Raw genomic sequence first — 25,944 nt, 5'->3', positions numbered from 1 at the left:
GAAACTATGGTAACATAGAAAAGGAAATCAACATCTCATGACTAGAAGAATTGGCCATGATATTGCCATGATATCTCCATGGGAAAGGTATGAAGACCTTGGTAAAAGAAAGAAGACCCTTGACATTGAACATCTTGGAGATGAGTCAATATGCATGACGTTGATGTTGCAACAAGCGGATGTCATGATGAAGGGCCATCACAAAAAGTAATTTAGACTTGATGTTCATTTTTTATTTTTGAACAATATATGAATGGGATGATACAGGGCTACCTAAAGAGAATTGTGGAAGTCACCCACAACTGGTACTCATGTGGTGGGATGGGAGATCCTGAAGAGAACATGATATGGAAAAGATAGTTGTATGAAGAAAAGCCAAATATGCTCTAGTAGATCACTTTCCAATGAAAGGAAGGATGGCATGACTGACATGGTTCGTGAAGGAAAGTGATGGATGGTCGATGCCCTACAAAGAAGTCCCAAAAGATGAAGGCTCCATAATGTTAAAAATGAACTTCATGATATCGAAAGCAGTCCCTCAAGCAGTTGATAGTCCCAGGATCTCCACCTAGAGCAGAATATTGTTGGAAGCAAGTACCTGGTTAAGAGGGAGCTTGGACAAGTCCCTAGATAAGAGGGAGCTCAAGTACATTCCTTTTATAGGAATGGGTAAATTCCTTCATAGGAATGGGTATATATGTTAGAAAATCAGAAAGGTAGAAAGATTTTCTTTACTATGATAATTACTTGTGATTTTCTTATGTTCTTATTAACTTTCTTGTGTTCTTATTTTATCTTAGTTCATCAAGCAATTACCGAACCATAGCACGAAGATCAAAGACACCAGATGTAGGCGAACAACTAGGGCAATGTTGAAAATGTGTAACTAGGTTCGGTCTTCATAAGTATGAAAAGTATTTTTTATTCTTGTAAGTTATAAAATGAAAAGAAAAATTATTATTATTTTGGAGCATGGGTTTCAGTGCTTCTAGGGTTTGTCCTAGGTCAAGAAGTCAAAAGAGTCATTGTCATAAGTTCAAGACCCCACTGGGCATACTGTAACTCATAAAGAAAATTATTTTTGTCTTTAAAAATGTCGGAATACCCTCCAAGACCAAGTCGCCCTGGCAGCTGGCAAGTTGGCCTAAATGAAGAGCCACATCCGCCCTTGAAGATGGCTATATAGAGAGAGGAACTCATCCTCCATTTGGCACAGTCACTCATCACTCATTCTAGCGAAGAAGAGAAAGGAGAAGGCAACAAAGAAGAGAAAGGATGAAGGAGATTTGTTTTGGGCTAGTTCTCTCTCTCTCATGTGCTAAAGAAGACTAGGGTTTTTGCGCAAGATCTAGGGCATCCATCTTCAAGTTCGATCTTGGAGAAAAGGAGGCAAAGAGGTCAAGCACAGGTCACCAACGGTCTCTCTCAAGCTCCCGGATTCAAGGAAAGGCATACGAAGGTCAGAGGAGGGCTCTAGAAGAAGATCAAAGTTCCCATGTGTGGCAGTAGCAATTGTAGTAAAGCAGAAATTTCGGATCTGTTCTAGGAGGTCGAGAACATTACAACAGGAGGCCAAAGAAGTGCTATTGGAAGAGATTTGACTGGGTTTGGCTAGATCGAAGTTGGCACATCATCTCAAGAGGTTGGTCTTGGTCTTGGAGGGTATTGATCTCAGTCGTAAGGTCATGGAGTTAGTCAATTGAAGAATCTCTAAGGAAGAGAAGAGATTTAAGGGTTATCCTCTCAAGAGGAGAGGTTTTGGCCCTGGCTTGCAGCCTATATACTGTTTCATTGTTCTTATTGTTTTGGTAGTTGTTTCATGCTTCACACATAAAATAATAAGGAACAAAGCTAACAAGTAAAAAGGAAACACAAGCAAATATCAAATAAAAGAGATTTAATCATAATCATTGCCCTATTGAATTTTCAACAAGCAAAATCCCAATCTAAGGGAAAACCCAGTCACCAACTCTCCTTCAATAGTTTCACGAGATAATCCATGACTCCTTGACCCAGACACAGACTTCCTCTAATCACCAAGTCAGCCCTTTACTTCTTCTGCAGATAATAACCTTCTAGCGCTATCTTCGACCTAGAATAGCAGCAGCAGGAACTTCGACCTAGTGGCGGCAGCGACTTCGACCTAATAGCAACTAGTAGCAACAACTAAACATCAACCTAGGTGTCGCAATTCGACCTTACCTTGAAGCAGTACCTCGACCCCGACCTTGAAACAGTACCTCGACCCTGACCTTGAAGCAGCACTTCAAACCTGAGCAGTGTTTCAATCTTGTTGCAGTAGCCCAAAAAATCCACACATGGGAGAGATAGATGCCCTAGAAGCCAAATATAAAAAGGTAATACAAGGAGTAACATACTTATCTTTGGAAAATGGTGAGGGCTCCCTCTTCATCCAAACTCGAGGGATGCCTATATCTTTCCAAAAAAAATCAAAAAATGTTTTTCCAAAGCATGTTAAACATATAAATACTAGAAATCAAATCATAAATGAAAACAACAAAAACTTAGAGTAGAGGACTTAGTAATACAAGTCCCTTATTTTTTATTCTTTGGTCTTGTTCTTCTTTGGAGATCCCTCTTCAGCAACATTTGCTTGATCCTTGTTTCTCTTCTTATTCTTAGGATTGTCAGGACAGTCACTTTTATAGTGACCCATTTTGTGACACTGGTAGCATTCTATCTTGGATAGGTCTACCTTCCTTCTTGGCCCTTTAGATTTCTTGAAGTTTCCTTTCTTGTGATGAGCGAAGTAGGCATTTGAAACTTTCTCTTCTTCATTCTCTTTGTTGGTTACTAATGAAATTCTCATTTCCTCTTGACTACATGCATTCCATAATTCCTCAAATGAAGGAGTTTCTTTCCAACTGTTGATCCCTGAAGCAAAGGCACTCCAAGAGGGTGGCAATCCCAATAGTGCAGTAATCACGAGCTCTTTTTCAGGTACTATCTCATCTATGGCTTGAAGATCATCTCTAATTCTAGCTATCCTTACAAAGAAGGAAGCCACAATATCATCCTTTGTCATTTTCGAGGTCCTTAGTTCATTCTTAAGACTTGCAACTTGACCAATATTTTTTATGGTGAACAATTTTGACAAGGATTCATACATTTCTTGAGCGGAGTCTATGTTGGAAACTTACGGGATAAGATTATCCTTTATACCATCTATCATCAAGCTCATAGCCAATACCTCTGACTCTCTAAACTTTGCTTTGTCTGCATCACTAGATCCTTTTGAAGGCTTCCTCACTTTTCCTTTAACTAGATCCGGGACTTTATTCTTTTCAAGGATGAGGCCTATCCTCTTCTTCCATGCCCTGTAATTTGACACTCCTTATTTCTTCTCACTTTATTGTGTTAGACATTGTTCTAAGAGATAGTAAGCTTCTTTTCTTATAGCATCCCCTTTGATAACTCTTATTTAATCTTCTTGAGACTCATTATAGATCTTCACGCTGCCTTTTTCCTTCTTCACCTTAGCTTAGCACCAAGTGTATTTTAAGAAGCCAAACAATTGTTTTGCAGGGAGGGTCACACTTTATGTGTCCCACTTACAAACTTCACATTTTACACATTATACCAATGTAGATAATATCGGCGAAATATCGCCGAATAGCATAAATATCGCGATATTTTCAGCTCCCGAAAATATCGCAATATTTCAGAAATATCGGCGATATTTCGGCAAAATATCGCGCTACGATATAAAATATCGTCGGGCATGTTTTTCCGCGGCTACAAAAAGGAAAAATTGGTTTTTTTTTCTTCATTTCTGTTTCTGAGTGTTGGAGAAGGAAGGGAAAGAGTTTTGTGGTGCTTGTCAAGGAGGGTTTGAGGATCAAACAACGATTATCACCACCAATTAAGATTTTTTTGTGGATCAAAGATTGAAGAATAGTGAGACAAACTTCATTTCTTCCATTAACAGGTATGTTCTTAAAAACCCTTATGTTAATGATTTTTTCATAGATTTAGGGTTATGCTTGCTTGCCTCTTTGCCTACCAACATTTTGTTTCTTTGTTTTTTTCCATTTGCTATGATTTTCATGCCCATGAACCAATGCAAGGGTTTTCTCCATATTTAGACAGGAAGCTTCATTTTTTTTTCAACTTTCTTATGCACCCTCTTATTGCCATTTTTCATTCACATTGCAAAATGCAAATAATGTAGTAATTTTTTTTTAATGAGGTGGTTATTACTTATTATCTTTTCATTTTGTGTTGGGGGGTTTAATGCCAATTTTTTGTTTTTTTTGTGCCCTGGGTTTGAATTAGTTCACTACAAATGTCAAATATGCCAAAAGCCTTGGACCCATTTTGGGAGTATGGGGAGGTTGTTGGTGGGGCAAATCAGGCATATATATCATGCAACTTGTGTGGGACCAAGATGTCAAGAGGGGTTACACGATTGAAATACCATCTGGCTAGACTCTCTGCATATGATGCAGATGTAATGCCTTGTATGGTTTCTAGTGCAGAGGTTACACAAAAAGCTCGTGAAGCAATTGTTGAACAAGACAGAAAGAAAGCTGCTAGGGAGAGGCCAATGGTCTCAGATAGATAGCTGCTAGTTTTATTTGTTTTGCAACTTTTGCTACATATAAGTTTATAACTCATGACGATGAAATACTTTTAAAGTTTTATATATGTGAACTTATTTTGTTTGAGTCCTTGATTGTACCATTATCACTATCAGGGATCAGCAGGATCTGTGATGTTATTTTGTTTGAGTCCTTGATTGGACAATTATCAGGGATCAGCAGGATTTGGTATTGCCTTTGAAGTTTGATGTATCATTTCCATTTGACATCATATATATCAGTGCCTTCTTCATATTTATGTGCCAATGTGTTTAGTTCATGTTGTTATTGCTTTATATGTTTAGAAATCTGACAAAAATAAATAAAAAATAAATAAATAAATAAAAATAAAAATAAAAAATGAATATGTTATGCATTTTTTATGCTTGCCAATATTTGTCGATATTGCCGATAAGATATTTTCTGGACCCTCGCCGATATTTTCCCAATACCGATATTATCAACACTGCATTATACTGACAATTTCAAAGTACCATGGGTCTCTCTGACAAGTGTTAAAAATCAAAGAGTCAATATGATCTTCTTTCTGAACTGGATGATCAGAGAAAGACGATCAAGGATTTAAGTAACATCGATTAAGGCCTTGTTCAAGAACTCACCAAGCATAGAAGCACTGAAATTAATTTCAAGCATTGCATCAATAAGTTAAAAACTTTTGATTTTAAAAAGTATTTTGACCTTGTTGAGAGCTAGACAAAATCAATAAGGATCGTATCAAGACCTTGTGAATGACTACTGTGATACAAAGGAATTTTATAATGCTTTGGAAGAAGAGGTTAAATATCTTTCTCAGCAACATATTGATGGCAATGTTGCTTCTCAAGTTATCTACACTATTTCTTGTATGGCCAAAAAAGCAAATCCTAATGTTGCTCATGCATTGTTGGGCTACTAATGAACTAATTCTCCTAAATTTGAGAAGTGTAATAGAGGTGTTGGGTCTCGATTTTGTGCTAGATGGGATATGTTAAGGGTGGACATGGGAAGAGTGGGAAAGGCATTATTGTTCAAATAGACTGACTCCAAGGCAAGACCCTTTAGAGGAAAACATGGGTATGTTAATAATCCATTCCCATTCTACCATTTTCCCATAGAATGATCATCATGTACCCATTTTTGTTTTGTTTATTGCTAAAGAAGATAAGTTGATGGGAGCACAAATTGCACTTGTAGATCATGTTAGTCCTAAGCTAGAGATAGATGACGAATTTGCAAGGACACCCTCCATTTTTAGATGAACAAAAACAGAAAAAACTACACCATTTTTGTAGGAGGAACAAGACTATCTGCCACATCAACATCCTCATCATAGGGACAAACAAAGTTCATCCAAGAGTCAAAATTCTTAGTAAGGCAACAATGATGCATACATATCTTTGCTCGAGAGGCATAAGAAAGAATTTCCTACCAATGTTGACTATTAAGATTGATTGCGGTTGCATTGGCGATTACTCATCATAGATGTTAGAGGACTTCATAAAGATTTGTCTCATCAACTTATACACCTACAGTTCTCCTCTTTACTAATCAATTGACTGATTGTTGTCACAATATCTATAGGATTATTTTTGTTCAACAAATTGTTGGCATATTGGCACATTATGTATGCAAAAAAAATGATCAAAGGCCCTATATGTGAGCCTTGTTCACTATTATAATCCTTCATGCTATATTTTTTAGGTGGGGTGTTGTCGACTTTATTGGGATGTATAAACCCAACTTGATGTGTTGATCACTACATAATAGTTTTGACTTGCTGACAAAAATTGACAAAGTAAGTTTGATGATGAGATAGTGAGGAAACATCAAAGCAGAAATGGGTAAAGGATTAGGAACTGCAACGAACCAGTGATGATCTGAGGAACTGTTTTTTGATACACATTGGGAAACCAAAAGGACTTTTGATAAAAGAAAGCTAAGTTTAATTCGTTTTTGGTTTTACACTACTCTCGACAATGTTATAATAAGCTATAGTTGATGCTCTCGTGACATGATTTGGGAGTGCTTACATTTTCAACTTCCATGTTGTGAGTGTTTAGTTGATAGCATTATGAAATTGGACACTATTTTTGATAGTGGATTTTCGGTAACCTACTGTGAGCATTTTGTCACAAACTCTTATTGCTCCACCCTTGTGTGTGGAGATATTTGGAAGGTTCAAGTTATAACGAAGAACACTCTATTATATCTTGTTGCAAGATTTCGCTTCACTATCTTCAAAAGATGATTAGATGTAGGCGTTAGGAATCTAACTACTCTATTGATTAGAGTAGAGAAATTAAGGGTTTTGCCTGTCTAAGTGCTATGACTAGCAGAAGAATCCAGAAGACTGCCACTTTAGCAGAATATTAATTTATTTAATTGTATCCTAAAGTTAGATTAAGGAAAATTTTAAAATTCCTAAGTTCACTTATAATTTAATCTTAGCCATTGATCAAGATTTAACTTGAACCATTGAAAGGGATATGATTAGGGTTGAGACCAAAATTATAAGAGGAGATGGAGCGAGTTAGTGGCAAGTCAATTGAGCACAAGTAGGTGTGGGAGAGTAGCGAAGGAAGAGCAAGGGCTTCAGCGAATCACAAAACTCAACATCTGTGTAGAAAAAATCGAGGGTCAAGTCTTTCCAGCCCAACGCAAAGGTCCATTCGCTCATGAATACAAGAGAGAGGAAGTGTGCTCGCACGTGTGGCTTGAATTGTTGATCTACATAGGATTTTTGTAGATCTAATGTGCAAGAAGGGATTCGATTTAGCTGGAGGGTGGATGAGTATTTTTCTTGTGATAAATTGGGGAATTTCTCCCTTGTCATAATTCTAATAAGAAATCCTTTGCTACAAAAGAATAATAAAATACACAACATTGCAGGTTTTCTCCAAAGTTGGGGTTTCTTAGTATATCTTGTGTTCTATGGTTTGATGTGTTTGTCTTCTAATTTATTTTCCACTGTGCATATTAAGTTAGAAAACTCTGTGTATTTGTGAATTAAGTTTCCAGAATATCAACTATTGAGTTTCTAGGTTTTTAAACTTAGAAAATTGTGAATGAATTAATAGTGTTTTAAGGAAATCTAACATGGTATAAAAGCGCAGTCTTTTATTGAAGACCAAGCACAAATTTTATTCAGGAGCAGATTCTATAATTCAGATTGACCAAGTTTGTTAAAATCTCATAATTCTATGAAAAAACTTAAAAATTATTTCCAGAAACTTGAAAGTTCTACGTAGAAAACTGAATGTACTTTGCAGAAAGTTGAATGTACTTTGTAGAAAGTTGAATGTACTATGTTGTTACAATTACTTAGAATGCAAATTTCTTCTTCAAAACTTTTCAGATCAGCAATTGTAGATAGAACATAAACTTAAAGATCATATAAAGACAGCCAAGCATAAATATGAGACATTAAGATTTAGGTCCAATGACCAGAGGAAAACCCAAATGATTCTTCTTCTATTATCTTTTCTCAATTGTTCAGCAAAGTACATAAAGGGAGAGAGAAAGAGAATGAATGAAATCACCAATGTTTGATCAACTTGCAACTTAAGTGCTCTTGCTCTTTGCTTGAAGATCTCCTCCTCCTCTTGATCAAATCTTGTCCTTCACACTTGCTCCAGCTCTTCCCTTGCTCTTGCTCTTTACTTGCTCTCACACTTATCTTGCACACACTCAACACTTGCTCTCCTTCACAATGAACATGCTACTCTCAACTCTCACTTTCTCTTGCTTAAATAAATGAGAAAGGAGAGGAGTTACAAAATGAATCCATGCCTTGAGCCAACAATAGGAGAATTGAATTCCATGAGGGAGGAGTAACTTGAAGAGAAATGTAACTCATCCCAAGAATAGAAATGGAGGTACACTTGTCTTGAGGAGTTACAATTCGAACTAGGGAGAGAGAGGGTTACACTTAGACATGAGAGTATATTTAGTGAGAGTTACAAATCGAATTGAGTGAGGGAGTTACAAGTCCATTTAATGAGGAGGAGTTATACTTTTGCATACATCAAATTAGTGAAGGAGAATTACATTCTCTTGAGTGTAGAGATAATATTTTATTCCAAGAGAGAGGTTCGATTTGCAAGGTAAAAGACTTAATTTAATTGACTTATTCCATGAGACTCCTGAGAAGTCGTTTTTATTAATTCATTAAAGGTGAATGACCTTAGACTATTTTATAAATAATAGTATCATAATAATAATAATAATAATACTTGTAAGCATAAAATATTAATTCTTGACTTATATAATCGTGATTGATTTTATTTTAAAGTGGATTCCATATGTTGAGATCATCCGTGATCATTTAGACACAACTTTCTATTCTTGGAAAGTCACTTCCAAATTGAGATGTGACTTACTATTTTAGAAAAATCATATTAGAATTGTTAAAAATGAAATTTTATTATAGGTGGTTCAAACAGAACTGAAAGATATGATTTCTTCTAGGAGAAATTCATCCCTGAGCTACCAAATTTTAACATTCCCTCTCAGCTAGGGAGGGAATTTTTTCTGCATCAAAGATCTATGCTTCCTTTGATCTCTTTCAATCATCTCAATTCAACTCTCCTCTGTAACATATGTAAAAATGAAGTCGCAACCTAAAGAAGAATCACCCACTTGACACAAATTTGGAAAGGAAAGGATCATCACATGTCACATAGACAAGCATTACACTCGACCAATTTTCATCACAAAAACCAAGTGATAGAACACATTTGTCACATAGACAAGACTCAAACAATTCACACAGACAAGAATCAAACACAACCAAGTTTCATTTAATGTGGAGTGGTGGAACACCTGCATGCTAGACAAGTCACACAAACAAGTCTCACTACTCTTATTGGCCAAATAGATGGGGCTCTTCCCCCGTCCCACATTGTGGGCCAGATGCATACAAAGGCCTACTCTTGTGGCACAGACTACACAAGAGGTCCCTCATCCTCCGGAGCTTTCTAGTGTCATTCCCTAGTCTTGTGAACTCTGACAAAAGGGAGAGGCAGCTCAGTGTTCTCGATCAATTATGACCGCTTCCCAAAAGGATCATGTCCATAAGTCCAAGTTGCTCTCTAAAAACCAAGAAATTTCCTTTCAGTAAAGGCTTGGTAAGAATGTCAGCTATCTGATCATCAGTGGAGATGTGATGGAGCTTTACTACTCCTCTCTGCACCATATCCCAGATATGGTGATACTTGATCTCAATATGCTTGCCCTTGTCATGAAACACAAGATTTTCTGCAAGACGAATCCAACTCTTATTGTCACAAGATATTATTGGTGTGTCTGGAACTTGCTTAAATAGCTCGTCAGAAAGCTTTCTCGGCCAAACTACTTCACAACTAGCCATGCCAGTAGCAATGTACTCAGCTTCAACCGTACTTAGTGTAACATCTAATTTCTACTCATCCAAGAGATCATGGTAGATCTGAAGCTAAAGCAACACCTAGAAGTGCTCTTTCTATCAGCAGAGCCATGTTGCTTGGGAGCGGGAGCGGGAGCGAAAACGGGAGCGAGAGCGACCATTTTCAGAAGCTCCCGGTTTGGGAGCGAATCCGAGAGCGATTTTTTAAAAATATATATATATATTTTATATTTTTTAATTTTTGATACATATATGTCAACAAAAACATGTAGAATGATGAATTAGACATAAAAAAAACATAGATTTATCATTGAACCATATCACATCAATCATCTAGAAATTATAATCGTCATCAACCATGTCCACAGTTAGTAAAATACATATTACAACTGCAACATATTGAGTCTCATGAATCATGATTCATCAAATTCAATCTTAAAGTTTCAACTTCAAGCTTCAAAATTGAAAATTCAATAACATTTATAATTTTATCATCATTGATCACCAAAGTTGTACTTGTAAGCTAAGTTTAACCATTACAAGAAGTAATATCTAAGATATTTCTAAGTCCTAACTTCTAACTGTTAACATGATATGAAATGTTATAAATTTATAAAATGAAACATGAATAATGAAATGAAATGAAACAACTTTAGTCTTTCACGAAGCATCATATTCATAATTCACAATCATTACCAATGAGTTATAATTGCCAAGGCCCAACTTCAAACTTCAAATTTTCATTGTCACAGTGATATATTGTTTACAAAAAATATCATTATGATATGAAAGAGTCAAGAGTCAAGGACTCAAAACTCAACAGTTATGAAAACTAAAGTCTAATAGAAACTAAAAAAGACAAGTAAACTGTAAATCTACATGTGGCCCTTACCACGAGAGTCTCTAGGAGTATAAGCAGGTCGTGGTGGTCTTCTAGGAGTCTCCCGCACAGACCGACGACCAGAACTAGAACCTCCACGTGAGGGTGTAGATGGAGGTGGCGACAGCAAAGGAACAAGACTCGGACCTCGAGCACTGCTACTGGATGGTGGAGGTGGAGGTGGAGGTCACATCGTTGCTTCATCTTCATCCCTTACAAGTTCCTCTTCCAATTCTTCAATATGTACAATGCCATCCTCCAAATTGTCATCCTCTGGGTGATTGTCCCAAATTTTATATGTGGGATCCTCATAAGCCCGATCACAGTAATGACTCAACAACCTCAAGCTGTAGTGCACATAAACCAAGCTTTCTGCTCGGTTTTCATTGAGTCTGTTTCTTTTCACATTATGTATGTAGCTGTAGGTGCTCCAACACCTCTCTGCAGAAGAAGTATTTACAACCTGTGAAAGAACTTTTTTTGCCAATTTTGGCAAAAGTCCCTGGCCGCCATATGTTTCCCACCATGTGAGAGTATCAAATCTATCTCTGTCGTCCATTGCATGGAAGTTACCATACAAACCAGTGCCACTGAAGTATCTGCCTATTTCAAGGCGCACAGTTGCACATTCCTCCCTGTCAGGTACCAACTTTTCTAATGCTTCCAAATATCCTTTAGTTACCTCTGGATCTAAATGGGGTTTGGTCCTAACCCCACCCCCTGCTGCAGGTTGGCCCAACCAAGATGTAGAGTAGTATTTTGGCGTAAGGATATACGCCAAGCAATGTAGTGGAAGATTAAGCCTATTCCACCGTTCACACACACAATCATGAATCAATTTGTACAAGTTGGGATCTCTATTATGAACAATATCTTTTATTTCCCCCAACATGGTATCCATTTGCTCATACACCTCACCAATCACTGGTTTGTCTGTATCTGCAAACCGAATCATGTGACAAATTGGCTTGGTGAAATCCAATACCTACCTCACACTTGTCCAAAACTGCCCATCAAGAGCAGCCTCCTCCACCATTTCAAAACCTCCCATGTCAGCTGCATTTGTAGCCCTTTCCTTTAGTACCTGCCAATGTGGACTTGATACCATGCTAGCTAATGCCTCTCTTACCTTCAAAAGGCGCCTAAAGGTGAAGTAATAGCTACCAAATCTGGTCTTCGCAATCTTCAACAACTCCAATCTCGAGTGACTGCGGAAAAGGCCATGGGTATTGCTATGAATTGTAATCAATTTTATCATTTGTTTGCCTTTCTTGTACAAATCACCAATCCATTGGTATTGTTCATTTTTGTTCTTGACAATATCATGCAACAAAAGGTTCAATGTGTGAACCAAACATCCAGACCAAAATATGTTGGGGTGTTTATCCTCAATAATTGCTCCCGCTGCTTTACAATTAGGAGCATTATCAGTGATGACTTGGATGACATTTTATGGGCCAATACGCTCAATTGTTTCAAGTAATGCTTTTGCAATGTTGATGGCGGTCTTGAACTTGTCTGAGTAATCATGTGCAGTTAGAAAGATGGGACCACTAACAGACACAGCAAGAACACTTATCAATGGCTTGCCTTTTACATTTGTCCATGCATCAGATACAATGGACACCCCATGGTCAGTGCAAGAACTTGTCATTCTATTCAAAGAATGTGATATTTTTGCTTTTTCATGATCAAGGCCAACGGTTCTTGCTTTGTCATACCCATGGCTCTTGTATCCTTTAGGGGCATCATTTATGGTAGAAACCATTTCGTGCCAATAACGTGAGCGAAGAACATTGAATGGTATCCCACATGCATAGAGAAACCTGTAAACCTTTGAATCCACATCATTCCTACACCCCTCATCAAGGAAATCTGATATGGTTCTACGCCTTAAATATGATGACCCTGTGCCTCCATATCCACTGCCTTGGGAGGATGCTGAAGGAGTTCTTTGTGATTGTGAGCTTGGTTCAAAGAAACCCCTTGATTTTTTTGATCTGTATTGGGCTTCCTCCTCTTCCCTTATGTATTTGGCTCTATCCGCTGCTGACACTGCTGTACAAGTTTTGATTCCTATTTGTTTGTCTCCATCCCATGGCCTTTTCCCGCAGAGGTGTCTTCTAGCACGGGTGTATGAACCTGTGTAATCAATGTTGCAATGGGGGCGATGAAATTTAGTGGTTCCACCCCCTCTCCCTGTTTCAGCCCTGTTAACATATTTCCACAATGGAGTTTGGTCTTGTTTAGTTTTTTGAGGGTCATGTTCACCCTCCTCCAGCTCCTCCTCACCGGGGTTTTCACCAATTTGACTTTCTCCAGCTTCTTCATCCCCCTCTTCAGTTTGGCCCCTCCGTTTCCTACTCTCTAGCACCATAATAACCATAAAAGAGACCAGGAAGAGGAAAATGCCAAGAAATATAGCCAGGTCCATGGTGTTTGATGTTTGTAGGGTTTTGATTCTTGAATCTGCAAATTAATTTAATTTATTGGGATTAATTAATTTAATTTAAATTCATGATTTTTAAACTCAATAAACTAAATTAAATTAACTAAATTACTACCTAACTAAATTAAACTAACTAAATTACTAAGTTACTTACCTCTGCAGGCTTGCTCCTCGCTCCTCGGCACTTGCTCCTCGCTCCTCAGCACTTGCTCCTCGCTCCTTTGCTCTTGCTCTTGCTCCAAGCTCTTGCTCAATGAAGTGATAATGAAATTTTTTTAGGCCCATTGGGCTTTTAAAACAAAACAAAAAAATTTAAAATTCGATTTTTTTTGGCATCCGCGGAATTTTTTTCCGCCGGATCGCTCCCGACGCCCGTCGAAATGCTCCCGGAGCGATTTTTTAATGCCCGGGAGCGATCGGGAGCGATCGCTCCCGGGCGTTAAAAATCGCTCCAGGAGCGACGGAGTGATCGCTCCCTGCAACGCTCCCGAAAATGGCAGGGAGCGCAAATTTTTTTCGGGAGCGCGCTCCAGAGCCGCTCCTGCCCGGAGCGCGATTCGAGAGCGGGTTCGGAGGGGGGGGGTGCTCCCCCGCAACTATGCAGCAGAGTTACCAGCCCAATCAACATCAGTATATCCATGAAGTCTTACATGTTTAGTAGTGTATTTCAATCTTAAATTGATAGTTCCATGACAGTATCTAAGTAAATGTTTTGTAACAATCCAATGGGCATGAAAGGGATCAATCATCTGTTGAATTAAAGTGTTTACAGCAAAGCATATGTTAGGCCTAGTGTTTACCAAAAATATCAAAGCACCAATGAGTTGTCTATACTCTGGGATTTGCCAGATTAGGTTCTTTGGGAATTGCCAGATTAAGACCTGCAACTTTGCCACATAATTTCTTAAAGTTCATTTCCATAGGAGTACGCATGGAATTACATTCTACCATAGCAAATCTTTCAAGAAGCTTAACAATATATTTTCCTTGAGAAAGATAAATTTCACCAGCTCTTTGCCAGGTCTCTAGACCTAGAAAGTAATGGATCAAACAAAGGTTTTTCATTTCAAATTTTGAAGCTAACTCCCTCTTACACTAAGGATATAAATATAAGTGTCTATGTGTGTGTATCAAAAAGGAGAGTTTTATCTTTCAATATTTATGTTATTTTCCACATGCGGCAGTAATATTTACTTCCATATTATATTTTTATGATTTACAAAATGATTTTATATATTGTATATTTTTGCACAACAACGGTAATTTTGCCCTTCAAAATTCTAACAGCTGCAAAAGCTTCAATGCAGCTTCCCGTTACACCAATATTCTTCATAAAGTCGCTTCCATTTTTTCCTCAGAAGCTTTTGCAATTTCTTGCACACCCCCGTCCCCCCTAAGAGGACCAACAGATCCATTGACCATATTTTGCATTAACAATTGATGCTAAGCTTCATTCACCAAGAACCAAGAGATTTCACTATCATTTGGACATAAACAGTTTGCATCCTTCATAAAAAGCATGATAACAAACTTAATATATCTAAATTTCCAATCCAGTTAAAGGCAGGGATTTGCACACTCGAATCAGTAAAATGAAATATAATTTCACTGGAAAGCAACGCACATCTGAACATTCCAAATATTACAAGAAGAAATTTCTCAAATGCTAGCTAAGTTTCTAGGACAGAAACTTGAAAGCATACACTAACACCATCTACTAATGTAAAAGGAAACCCTAAAGAAGTATTCATAGCATAGCCACAAAAACTGAAGGAAGAAGGCTTCTACATGTTACCTTTTATGTTCATTTACCGATAGCTATAACAACTTTTAAGGCAAACAAAATCATGCAACTTGTAATTCAGGAACAGTCAGCCTATTGATATGGATAAGATGAGGAAATATTCTAACAATTACATAGCTGAAACCCCCAACGGGCATGTCCCCTGGCATTAGTGAGACAATTAATGACCATCTAACATGTGAGTGGATTTTCTCTATTTAAATTCATTTAATTTAACATGGGCACACACTTAAAGGCCAGCCAAAATCAGGTAACTTAGGAACACAACATTATAGTCACTCCTGGAATAAAGCAATGCCGTAGGCTGTAGCATTTGCATGGTTGAAAAAACAGCAAACATACCATGCACCATTAGTAAGATGATACATGCCTATCTAAAAATCAATCTAAATTTCACATTGTACTCACCTTAATTGAACGCCATTGTGAATTTGGCCAGCGAGCAGGATCCAAGTCACCTATGCCAGTAATTGTACCCATGTACCTGTTCCAAGAATTGCACTTTACAGGGATTTCTGGATGTGAAAATATTAACAAATTGCACACAACTGACGACAGTAAAACAACCAGAAAACCAAGCAAGAAGGTATTAAAAACTTCACTAGACCATAATATGAATGGAGAAAAACATGACGGAAGATTTGCCAAAAATATATTGCAACAGCAGCACAGTTACAGAAATCATATGTTGTGCTTCCTCATAAAAATTCAGAACACAAGAGTTTTCATTTACAGTAGACATATTCTATTTTATACACAAACAGTACAACCACAACGAGAGACAATAACATAAATATATATATAGATTGTCTACATTGCAATCCTTTTTCCATAAAAGGGGAGAAACGGGGGTAGAGGACAATAAGATGCAACACTGACTGCATTATTAATTAATATTTTTGGCAGCCAAATTGTAGTGTAACTATGCCTTCACGAAGTGTTGATAACATATTTCTCCCTGTACCCTCACTCCCCAAATACCCTTATCTGCTTGGGGTTGCCAAGCTTCTCCGACTTATCTGAGTTATTCTCTAGAAAATGATTCCAGATCCCCCAAAAATAGTCTGACCCAGGCCAAAACTGTAGTTCAATGTAGCTTATCCCAAGACTTCAACTTCTGTCAGAGGTACAACTGGACTAGACCGGTACTCTAACTTCCACCAACTCAGTTATGCTTTCTTGTGTGTCTTCTACAGCCAGTGTCGCTGTCTCAAGTTCTTCATTCAGTGGATGAAATCAGGCTTTTATTATTAGATGACCTTCCCTCTGTTGAGTTCCGGGTGTTAACGCTCAATAACTCAACAATCAAGTTCTAAATGAAAATTCAACACTTAGCTTTTGGAGAAGATGCACTGTCAAAATTTACACCTCAACTTCCTTAATTTGGGTTCCGATAATGCATGCCACTTCAATTTCCACCAACTCAGTTATGCTTCCATTCATGTCTCCTACAGTCAGTGTTGCTATCTCAAGTTCTCTCTTCAGTGGATGAAATCAGGCCTTTATAATTACAAGACATTCTGTTTGTTGAGTTCTGGGCGTTAATGCTCAATAACTCAACAATCAAGTTCTGATTGACAATTCAACACTTTGCTTTTAGAGAAGATGCACAGTCGAAATTTACACCTCAACTTCCTTAATTCTGATTCTCATAATGCATTCCACTTCAAGATTCCAACAGTAAAAGAACCAAACAAATGCATCTACCCATGCTAGATGACTCAGACTTGAGAATAATTTGGCTGGGATAAAAAAATCATTGACTCAGGAAGAATTTGTAATGTCCTCTACGAATTGAGGACATATAGGACTTATTAGCCTATCCATCCCCGTAGGCTATAGTCCTACATAAAGGGGATAAAAACCCAAAATACTAATTATTGGACAGATTTTGGGTCAGCTGGGCGATTAAATTAATTTAACTAAAAATAGAAAAAAACAAACAAAACTGGGGTTTGAGTAAGGTTCACTCAAACAATTAAAAGAGATGAAACCCCTTAGAAAATCTATAATAAAGGAGGCTTGAATTCATTTGGAGGCATCAAGTAAGGATCATTTCATCTGTTTTTGAGCATTAGCTCCAAGGGTTTTAAGACCCCTTTCTTCTTGTCAATTTTGGTGGTGAAAGATTCCACCCTAGTTGACGCAGTTTGCATTTCTATTATTCTGTTCTGGGCACAGGGAAGCGATTTGGGAGACAGAATTATTTGTGGCTCTTGTTCGGCAAAGGATTGTGTTTCTGTCAGGGAGCGAGGGCTTGGTCTATGTTGGTTCGTGGGTCTGGGCACAGAAGCAACAAAGGCAACGAGTTCTTTAAGACGGGGCACAAAAAGGGTAAGCAAAAATCTCTAACCGAGCAGGACCGTCAATCTTCTTCCCCAGCAGAAGGCAAAAAGTGAAGTTCACTCTGAAGCAGTTCGAGGGTCTGAGGTTCGGCAGAGTCCTGGCCTAGTTTTTCTGAAGCGGATTTTAATTCCAGTTGACCAGGTTGGGCATAAAGGGTAACTCAGTTCCGCTGAAGACAATCCACGAGTTCTCTTAATGATTCAGATTCTCTCCTGAGGTTTCCACACTTTTAATTGCTGGATCCATCACAGGCGGTGAGTATAAGTTGACCACAGAAGTTTTTAAGGAAGCACCATGTGATCAAAATAGACAGACAAAGATTTTCGCAGAAGCATGAGATCGGGACATCTCCGGGGCTCGGTCGATTTTCAAGTCTCTTTTTAGACCCCGATTACTTGAAAATTTAGACAGAATTATTTCCTATGAAAGCTTGAATTGGTATTATTTGCTACATTTAGATGTGTTGTCACCCTCTGCAAAATGTGTTTTCAGCTGTTAAAAGAGGGCAAAAGAGCAAAGAGGTTTGCAGCCATCTTCCAAGCCACCGAAGCACTCAAAGCTAAATCAGACCCCCTCCAATGGATAGTGCTCGGAATTAGCTTTCCAACGGTATATGGAACTCCTCAAATGGACTCTGGAATCAAAAGCTAGAGCAGATTGAAGTTACCCTTGGAAAACCAGAGGACAAGGAGAAAATGCCAAAGGGTAAAATCCCAGGTCCCGGCATATCGCCGATCCCAAAACTCAGCGATCCTGGCATATCGGAAGTCCCGGCATATCAGCGATCCGCATATCAAAGGTCCAAGCCATTGGAGCATCAAGGGATCGGCGCATCGCAATTGGCGATCGAACAAGTGACAACCTTTTAAAAACTTGCGATATCGCATGAAGTTCCGATTGCGATTAAAATCGCCGAGGTTTGTGCCTTTAGTGTTAAAGCGCCGAGGAGGGCCTAATGCAAATTAACAAAGGATTTTCTTGCAAAACCAGAGCAGGACCTGGCCTTTTCTCTCTCCTCCAATGGGACGCGTGGCTACACATGATTGGTTTTGATACATGACACTTGGCAGCATATGGTTCGTTCTGATAACGGACACGGGGCAGTTGACGTCAACATGATGCCGCGGTAGGTGGACACATGGTAGGCAAATTCGGTGTTTTGAGGGGTCATAAGGGGCCCAAATTGGGCAACACGTGTCACCACTCACAAAGTGACATGGTAGTGATGACATCACATATTGGAGATCGGCGATTAGAGGTTGTAGCGTGTGCGCATCAAAATGAAATCGCTGACTGAAAACCTCCGATTAAGGGGCTCCGATATGGGGGTTGGCCTACGGTAAATAGGAACTTAAAGAACCAGGGGTAGAAAGTAGTTTACAAAGGAACGATAGCCCCCGACAAGAACAAAAGGCCTTAGCGCCTTAAGGCTAAGCACCAAGTCACAGCCCTCGATCTTATGGTTAGAAATGTGGGAAGGGCTAAGCAGAAGGGGTTTGTCATATCAGAGGTCGACAATCAACAAAATTGAATATTGCACCATTGTGAAGTCTACGATATGGAATCGCTCTGATAAGGAAGTACAGAGCTTTAAAGGCATATGGGTTGGCAGTTGCGATATTGAATGAAGGCATGGAGCAGTTGGAAATCGATATGGGCTAATCCTGTGGAAGCCCCTGGGACAAGAAACCAAGGACTACATGGGCAGCAAAAATGAATTAGACTGCTTCGCGCGCACGTCTTCATGGAGTAAATGGAGGTATGGGACTCAGGAAGACTTAATTTCTCAACATGGAGCTCCTCACAGTCAAACAATGAAAGACTGCCAAGTCAATCTCCGCTTCTGCTCCATGAAAAGCAACCACAATTGATCGCTACCAGTGCCAGAGAGAGGAAGTCAGGCAGTTAAGGCGAAAGCGACAGGTGAACTGGCCGAGCAGCAGGAAAGGCACATCATGGTAGAGATGTGGCCTGATCAAGGGCAATCACAGGAACAGCAAGGAGATATTTTCGTCAGTGCATCCATTCAGTTTTCCTTTTCCTATTATTCTGTAATTTCTGTATATTTTCAAGAAAGGAATCAAATCCTTTGTAATCATTTTGGGTAGCAGAATATCGCACGCCGAGACAACTAGTCAATCAGACAGCTAGCCCTTAGCTGAGATATTTTGTAACTGTTAATTCAAACTTCCCCCTCTCCTTATAAATAGAGGGAGGAAACACTTAATACAAGTTCTGAAATTCTGCACCCAAGGCGTCCAAATTCTGTGATTCCACTTTTGGTTCTATCTACCTGTTCAGGAGGGACTTGAGCTATGTATTGCTAAATGTAAATCGACTGGTGAATTGGACTCATTTTGAAGGATGAATGAAACTCTTTGGTGATTCCAATCAAAGCAATGTGCATTATGAATCCCCTTTGTTTATCACTTCATGTATGTTTTTCTCCCTCTGAAATAGTGTAATGAAGTTGTCAGTTTCACTCTTATTCATGGTTTTATATTTTGTTGCTAAGTAGTAACAGTACCTGTGGTAATTACAGATTTACTTGTGTTATTCGATAGCCTACAATACTTGTATGAGCACAAATTTACATATGCTAATTAGTAACAAATGTATTCATGATGTATAGATCTTGGGACCTTAATTAGCGCTCCACTGTTTCTGCCATTCCACCTCTTCAGTCTTCCATACTTCTGCCAAAATATTGTTGCTTAGGATTTTGTATTATTCCCAACCCTATGCATCGAATTCCCTCCTTTCTTTCCTCCTCTTCATGTTACTACAACGTCAATATTAAGACTGCCTATTGTTGTGTGTCGGCCACCAGAACCAGTGATTTCTCTTTGAGATGAGCTAGATCTACCCCCTATGCATTTAGATCCCTATATGTGTTTGAGTCTATTGTAATGAAAGATTGTAGAACCAAGCCCCCTTTATTCTCTTTTTCCAACTACATGACAATTGTAGGGAAGCATAAAGCCCTACTCATAATATCCAAAGCACTCCTCTCCTAAGATGTCCTAGGCACTCGTCTACATCAACCCAAAGGCTGTCTCTAGGAAGATTTCTATATCTCTTGGAGCACTTGTGTTATAGGGGCTAGAAAAAGCGACAACAAGATGGAGAATTATTTCCTATGGAATGTTGAATTGGTATTATTTTGAATTGGTGAACTGTCTAAATCCATGTATAAGCGCTTACAGAGTTGACCAAACATTGCAAAATTGGAGTATTTAATATTGATAGTGGAATTGCATTATTTTTTATTACAATAATATTAGTTTAAGTTGCAAAGATTTTGTATATTCAATACAAGGAAATTTACTGAAACCCTAGGACACATCTAGTGTAGAAAATTTCACTAGTATATTATAGTCGTATTAGAGCGATGGACTCCTGCCAGCAAGTGAGAGTGGTTATGTTGTCGGGAGATACGAGTAACATTACAGTTAGAACGAACAAGGGTAATCGCAAGACAGCCATGGAAGGTAAAGAGGAGCGAGGAGACCCAGACACCAGGGATCTCTTACATGTGTTGAAATTGGACAAACATAAATATCAAATTTAATATTACAAGGGAAACAGCAAGGACAGTAGTTAATCCAAACGTTGGCTCAGGGTCAACAACAACTTGCCCAGCTGATGACTCATCTCACAGGGAGTGAAAGTGTTGTCGGCAACAACAGAACTAACATGGAGGGGAATGGGAATCCTAACCCTGGTCCTTCTAACACTAGGGGAACGAACAGGTGTCACCGACCGTTGCCGCCTCAATTCACAAATAATCAAGTTGCAGTAAATCAAGAAGTTGTTGAACCAAACAGACTACTAGACGTTACTTTTGAGAATATGCAGCGCTAGAAGAGAACACACAAACCGCCATGACCTTCAATGAATACAGTAATTTCAGATTCAGAAACAGACCCAGGGGACAATGTAATTCTCAACTAATATGCAAGGTGAGTAAACTTTCCCTTCCTTCAATTCATGGGTCATCTAAATGTACAGCAAGCAGTGTTGATCATATCTGCAATATATCAGCGATATTCGAAAATGTTGCGATATTTTCGGCAAAACGATATATCGTCGAGTAAATATCGCGATATTTTCCGTTTTGAAAATATCGGCAAAATATCGCCATATTTTGAAAATATCGGTTATGTTAAAAAATCTAAAGAAAAAAATGATTTTTATGCTTGTCGATATTTGCGCCGATATTGTCAATAAGATGTTTTCTGGACCCTCACCGATATTTTGTCCATACTGATATTATCAACACTGATAGCAAGAGCTTGGGTACAAAAACTGCACACCTACTTCAGGCCCAATCCTATGGCAGAAGCAGACAAAATCCAATTTGCCACAGTGCACCTAGAAGGGGAAGCACATGAATGGTGGTATCATGGTCTAGTAACATTAGGGCATGTCAACATTACCTCTTATGAAGATTTTACTGAAAGGTTGATAGAAAGATTTCACCGACAGAACCCAGACATCCACTTCATGGAACTTGCACTTCTCAAGCAAACAGGATTGCATGAAGAATTCATTTCAGAATTTGAGCATATCACTGTAATGGTAACAGATATATCCGAGGAAAAATGAGTTATGCTTTTCACGGAAGCTTTATCTGAACCACTGCAAGGATGGTTCAAAGCATTCAATCCCACCACTCTTCAAGGACAGGTCGACTCACCCATTGTTCCAATTGATGGAACAAGTCAGCTCGCCCATGTGTTGGGCACCATGGTTTGGTTTGACTCATTGTTCCGCCCAACGCCCTCAAATTTTTCCACGTGTGCTTGTTCCAAGTTGTTCCTTTCGACCAACACACCCTTGCTTATCACTCATCTCATCTTGCCTGTCACTTGGCCCACCAAGTCGACATGGCTTCACTCGATCATTCCAACACTCAAGTCCTCTTGGCCCATCTCGACTAGTCTCCTTGGGGACTCAGCCCACCACCAATTTCGTCATGGCAACCTCCCCTTGATCGAACTTGCCCCGAGCCAACCTTCTCTAATGTTCAATCGCTCGTCTAGTGGCATTTTGGCCCAGGGCTTGGGGGACTCATGTTCCACAAATGCACCCAATGGAAACCCCAAGTATCGAGTTTTGGCCAAATATTTGCTAGAGGATTGCTAGTTGGACATCCAGATATTGTACTCAATTTTTGTTGTAAAAATAAACCATCATCTATTACACCGATTTTCCCTTCGGGCTTTTTCTGGGGACTATTAGTCCAAAAATTATTGTGTCAATTTTATTGTGTGTGCATCTATTTATTGTGTGTTCCTAATTTTTATTTTCCGCAGCATATTTTATTTTTGGTGAAGATTGCAATTGTTAGTTTATTGATATTTAACGTAATAACAAATAAACTACAAAAGAGTTAGGAGATAAATTTCCAATAATTACAATCAAGGAATTTTAACATGGTATTAGAATATTGAAGATCAGATCAAAGGCTCAGAAATGAGAGGAGCAAAATTGTGCATATTCAGAGGGAGATTTGAGCACAAATTCTCCATATTTGCACAGGCCAACCAAGTAGTCTGAATCGCTAGGCGGAAATTGATTTCCAAAGGCAGAGTGCAGAAAAAGTTCGATTTTTCCAAAGCAAAATTCCAGCAATCAATGGATTTGTCGGATTGAGGGTTTCGGTGAACAGATCAGTTGATTCGTTGAGCAAATTTGGGCGCCGAATTTTTGTAGCAAAGGTCTCAACCGCAAACTTGTTCAGGGACATGAAGAGAACAGCACACTAAAGAGGAATTTCTAGAATTTCTCAGAGGATTTCCAGATCAAGTTTTCAGGAGGAGATCTGAGATGTCCAATTGTAGTATGTCATAGCATTTTTTCCAGTCACCCAGTGCAAGCTTCAAGAGCATCAGTATGTGTGCCAGTTTCCTCCGAAGGACTTTCGGAAGGTAGAGCGATTTGCCCGATTGAGGTAGCACGCAGTGCGAATACCGGAGGACATTCGGAGAAAATCACCCTAAAGAGGAATTTCCAGAATTTCTCAGAGGATTTCCAAATCCAATTTTCAAGAGCAACAGTACGTGTGCCAGTTTCATAAGGACTTTTGGAAGGTAGAGCAAGTTGTCCAATTGAGGTAGCAGGAAATGAAATACTGGAGAAGAACACCCAGAGGCAAGCAGTGCAGATCTAAGCATTTCTTGAGGAAGTGCGAGTAGCAGAAGTGTTAATTTTAGGTATGTTCTATGCTTAGAGCAATTTATTTCAATTTTCACAGTTAGCTCAATATCTTTTCCAAATTAGCAATCACATCAGCATTAAAGTAAACTGCAGATAGAACCTAAACATAAATTGTAGAAGACAAGCCAAGACAAGAGGACACAAGATGTGGCGCTAGCCAAGGACAAACCCCAATGCGGGGAAACCCTTGATCAATTCTTCTTATATGTTTTTCAATAGTTCAGCACAGAGAGAAAGAGAGCACGTTTACAACAGAAGTCAACACTTTGACTTATCTAGATAAGAGCATAGATCATCTCTAAGAAGATGATACATGAGATCAGTTGAAGACAAGTTGCTTCAACTGATTCTCCAAGGTGACTCCTTCACCTATCGTTGTGATGCATTTCATCATCACACTACACCTCACCGCGTTGCACCATGCTGCACCCATCATCGCGCTTCATTAAGCATGACTGTACCCATCACTGTATTGCATTATGTGCCATTGCTGCACCATGTTGCCATACTGACCTATGTGTTGGCTGCATCTTGCTTGCTTGTTGTCCCTAGCATGCTTGTTGTCCATAGCATGCTTGTTGTTGCATTCTAGCGTTCCCTTGCATGCTAGCTGTAACATTACATGCTTGGTGTATTTGCTGCTAAGTACCATAATTGTCCCAATGTTAGCTAGTTGTCCCTTGCATGCTTCTCTCCTTTGGAGACAGATGCTCTCGCTCTTCCGGCAGTTCCCGGTAGTTCCGACAGTTCCGGCAATTCCAGTTGTTCCCGTAAGTTCCGGCGATTCCGACAATTCCGGTTGTTCTCAGCAGTTCCGGCAAATTCCTACTGTTCTAGCAATTCCAGCTTTTCCCGGCATTTCCAATAATTCTGGCTGTTCCAGGCAGTTCCAACTTCTGCCTCTGTGATTAGGGCAGCGTTATCCCTTAGGATCTCTCCTCCTACTAAAACCCAAAGACAAGTAGAGAGGAAGAGATCCCAAGTGCGTTGAAATGACTTGAAGGCCACCTCTATTTATACTAAAACGTTGAGCACAAGTGGGGTTTATTTGGTTGCTAGCCGACCTTGACGAATTGTCCCATAACACAAATAAATTCATATCTCCATGAATACTTATCGGAATCGGATGATCTTTAGATCAATCCTACACCTCTCGATGAGAGAGATCCACGAAAAATATCAGCGTCCATTAATAAGATGACCCACATGGAGTTTGACCCTAGTTTCCAATTTTAACACTCCCTCTCAACTAGGGAGAACTCCATCCGCTGATCCATATGTCCAACTGTACTATCTCTACCATTAGTGCCTTGCACTGCTCTGCTTTGCTTTGCTCTGCTCTGCTCTGTTGAACCATGAAGAAGAAGAATTGATCGAGAATGTCTCATACCATTCTCTACTGACCCGAAGTCAGTTTCATCTAAAGAGAGTGTGTCACATCACTCTTACTAGCCCGAAGTCAGTTTTATTGATCCCAGATCAATATCACAAGAGAGTGTCTCAAACCACTCATACTGATCCCAGATCAATGGAGGTCATCCTAGCATAGGGAGTACGGTAGATACATCGATGCGTCCATCGATAGTACTACTATGGTCCCTAACCCCATTTCCCTGCTCATTGATCAGATGAGAGGTACTTCCCATGAGTCCCAGACTGCATGGGTAGGATGCCTCAACAGGAGAACTAATCATCCTGTCCACAGGAGAACTAATCATCCTGCCCCACAATCACCACGGGAGAACTAATCATCCCGGCCCATAGGAGACCTAATCATCCTGTTTCACAGTCGCCACGGAAGAACTAATCAACCCGACCCACAGGGGAACTAATCATCTTGTTCCACAGTTGCCACGGGAGAACTAATCATCCCAGCCCACAAGAGAACTAATCATCTTGTTCCACAATCGCCACGGGGTATCACAGGGGAAGGTTGAAACTGTCATCTTGCACATAGCGCACCACCAAGGGAGGGTGAGTCGCCCTATGGTCGTATGTTGCTCCAATCAGTACCCCAAGCCCCCCAGAGCTCCCAGAGCTCAATGCATGCAACATGCAGGACCCTTATAAGAAGGTCTCTCAATGACTCCAAGTCGTTCGAGAAAGTCACAGATTTGACCTTTCCCCGAGGCTTTGACAAAATGTCTGTGACCTGTACATCAGTCTCAATGCGATGGAGCCTCCTCGCTCATCAACTTACCATATCCCAGATAAGGCAGTATTTGATGTCTATCTGCTGGAGCAATCATCGAATACGGG

At 39.4% G+C, this 25,944-nt stretch overlaps 1 protein-coding gene across 1 annotated transcript in view; it reads right to left on the bottom strand.

Moving 5' to 3' along the window:
* LOC149203561 (auxin response factor 6-like) overlaps positions 1-25,944 on the bottom strand; it is a 130,355-nt gene that overhangs the window by 13,224 nt on the left and 91,187 nt on the right. The window contains exon 10 of the mRNA XM_089401914.1: positions 15,526-15,601. Within this exon, the coding sequence (XP_089258040.1) occupies positions 15,526-15,601 (76 nt within the window). The remainder of the gene's footprint in view (positions 1-15,525; positions 15,602-25,944) is intronic.

The sequence above is a fragment of the Pinus tabuliformis genome, chromosome 2_1, assembly GCF_031772625.1.
Source record: "Pinus tabuliformis cultivar Carrire ecotype Pingquan chromosome 2_1, CPIR1, whole genome shotgun sequence".
NCBI classification, from domain to species: Eukaryota; Viridiplantae; Streptophyta; class Pinopsida; order Pinales; family Pinaceae; genus Pinus; species Pinus tabuliformis.
The sequence above is the reverse complement of the archived record's forward strand: the minus strand, read 5'-3'. Positions and strand labels throughout refer to the sequence as shown.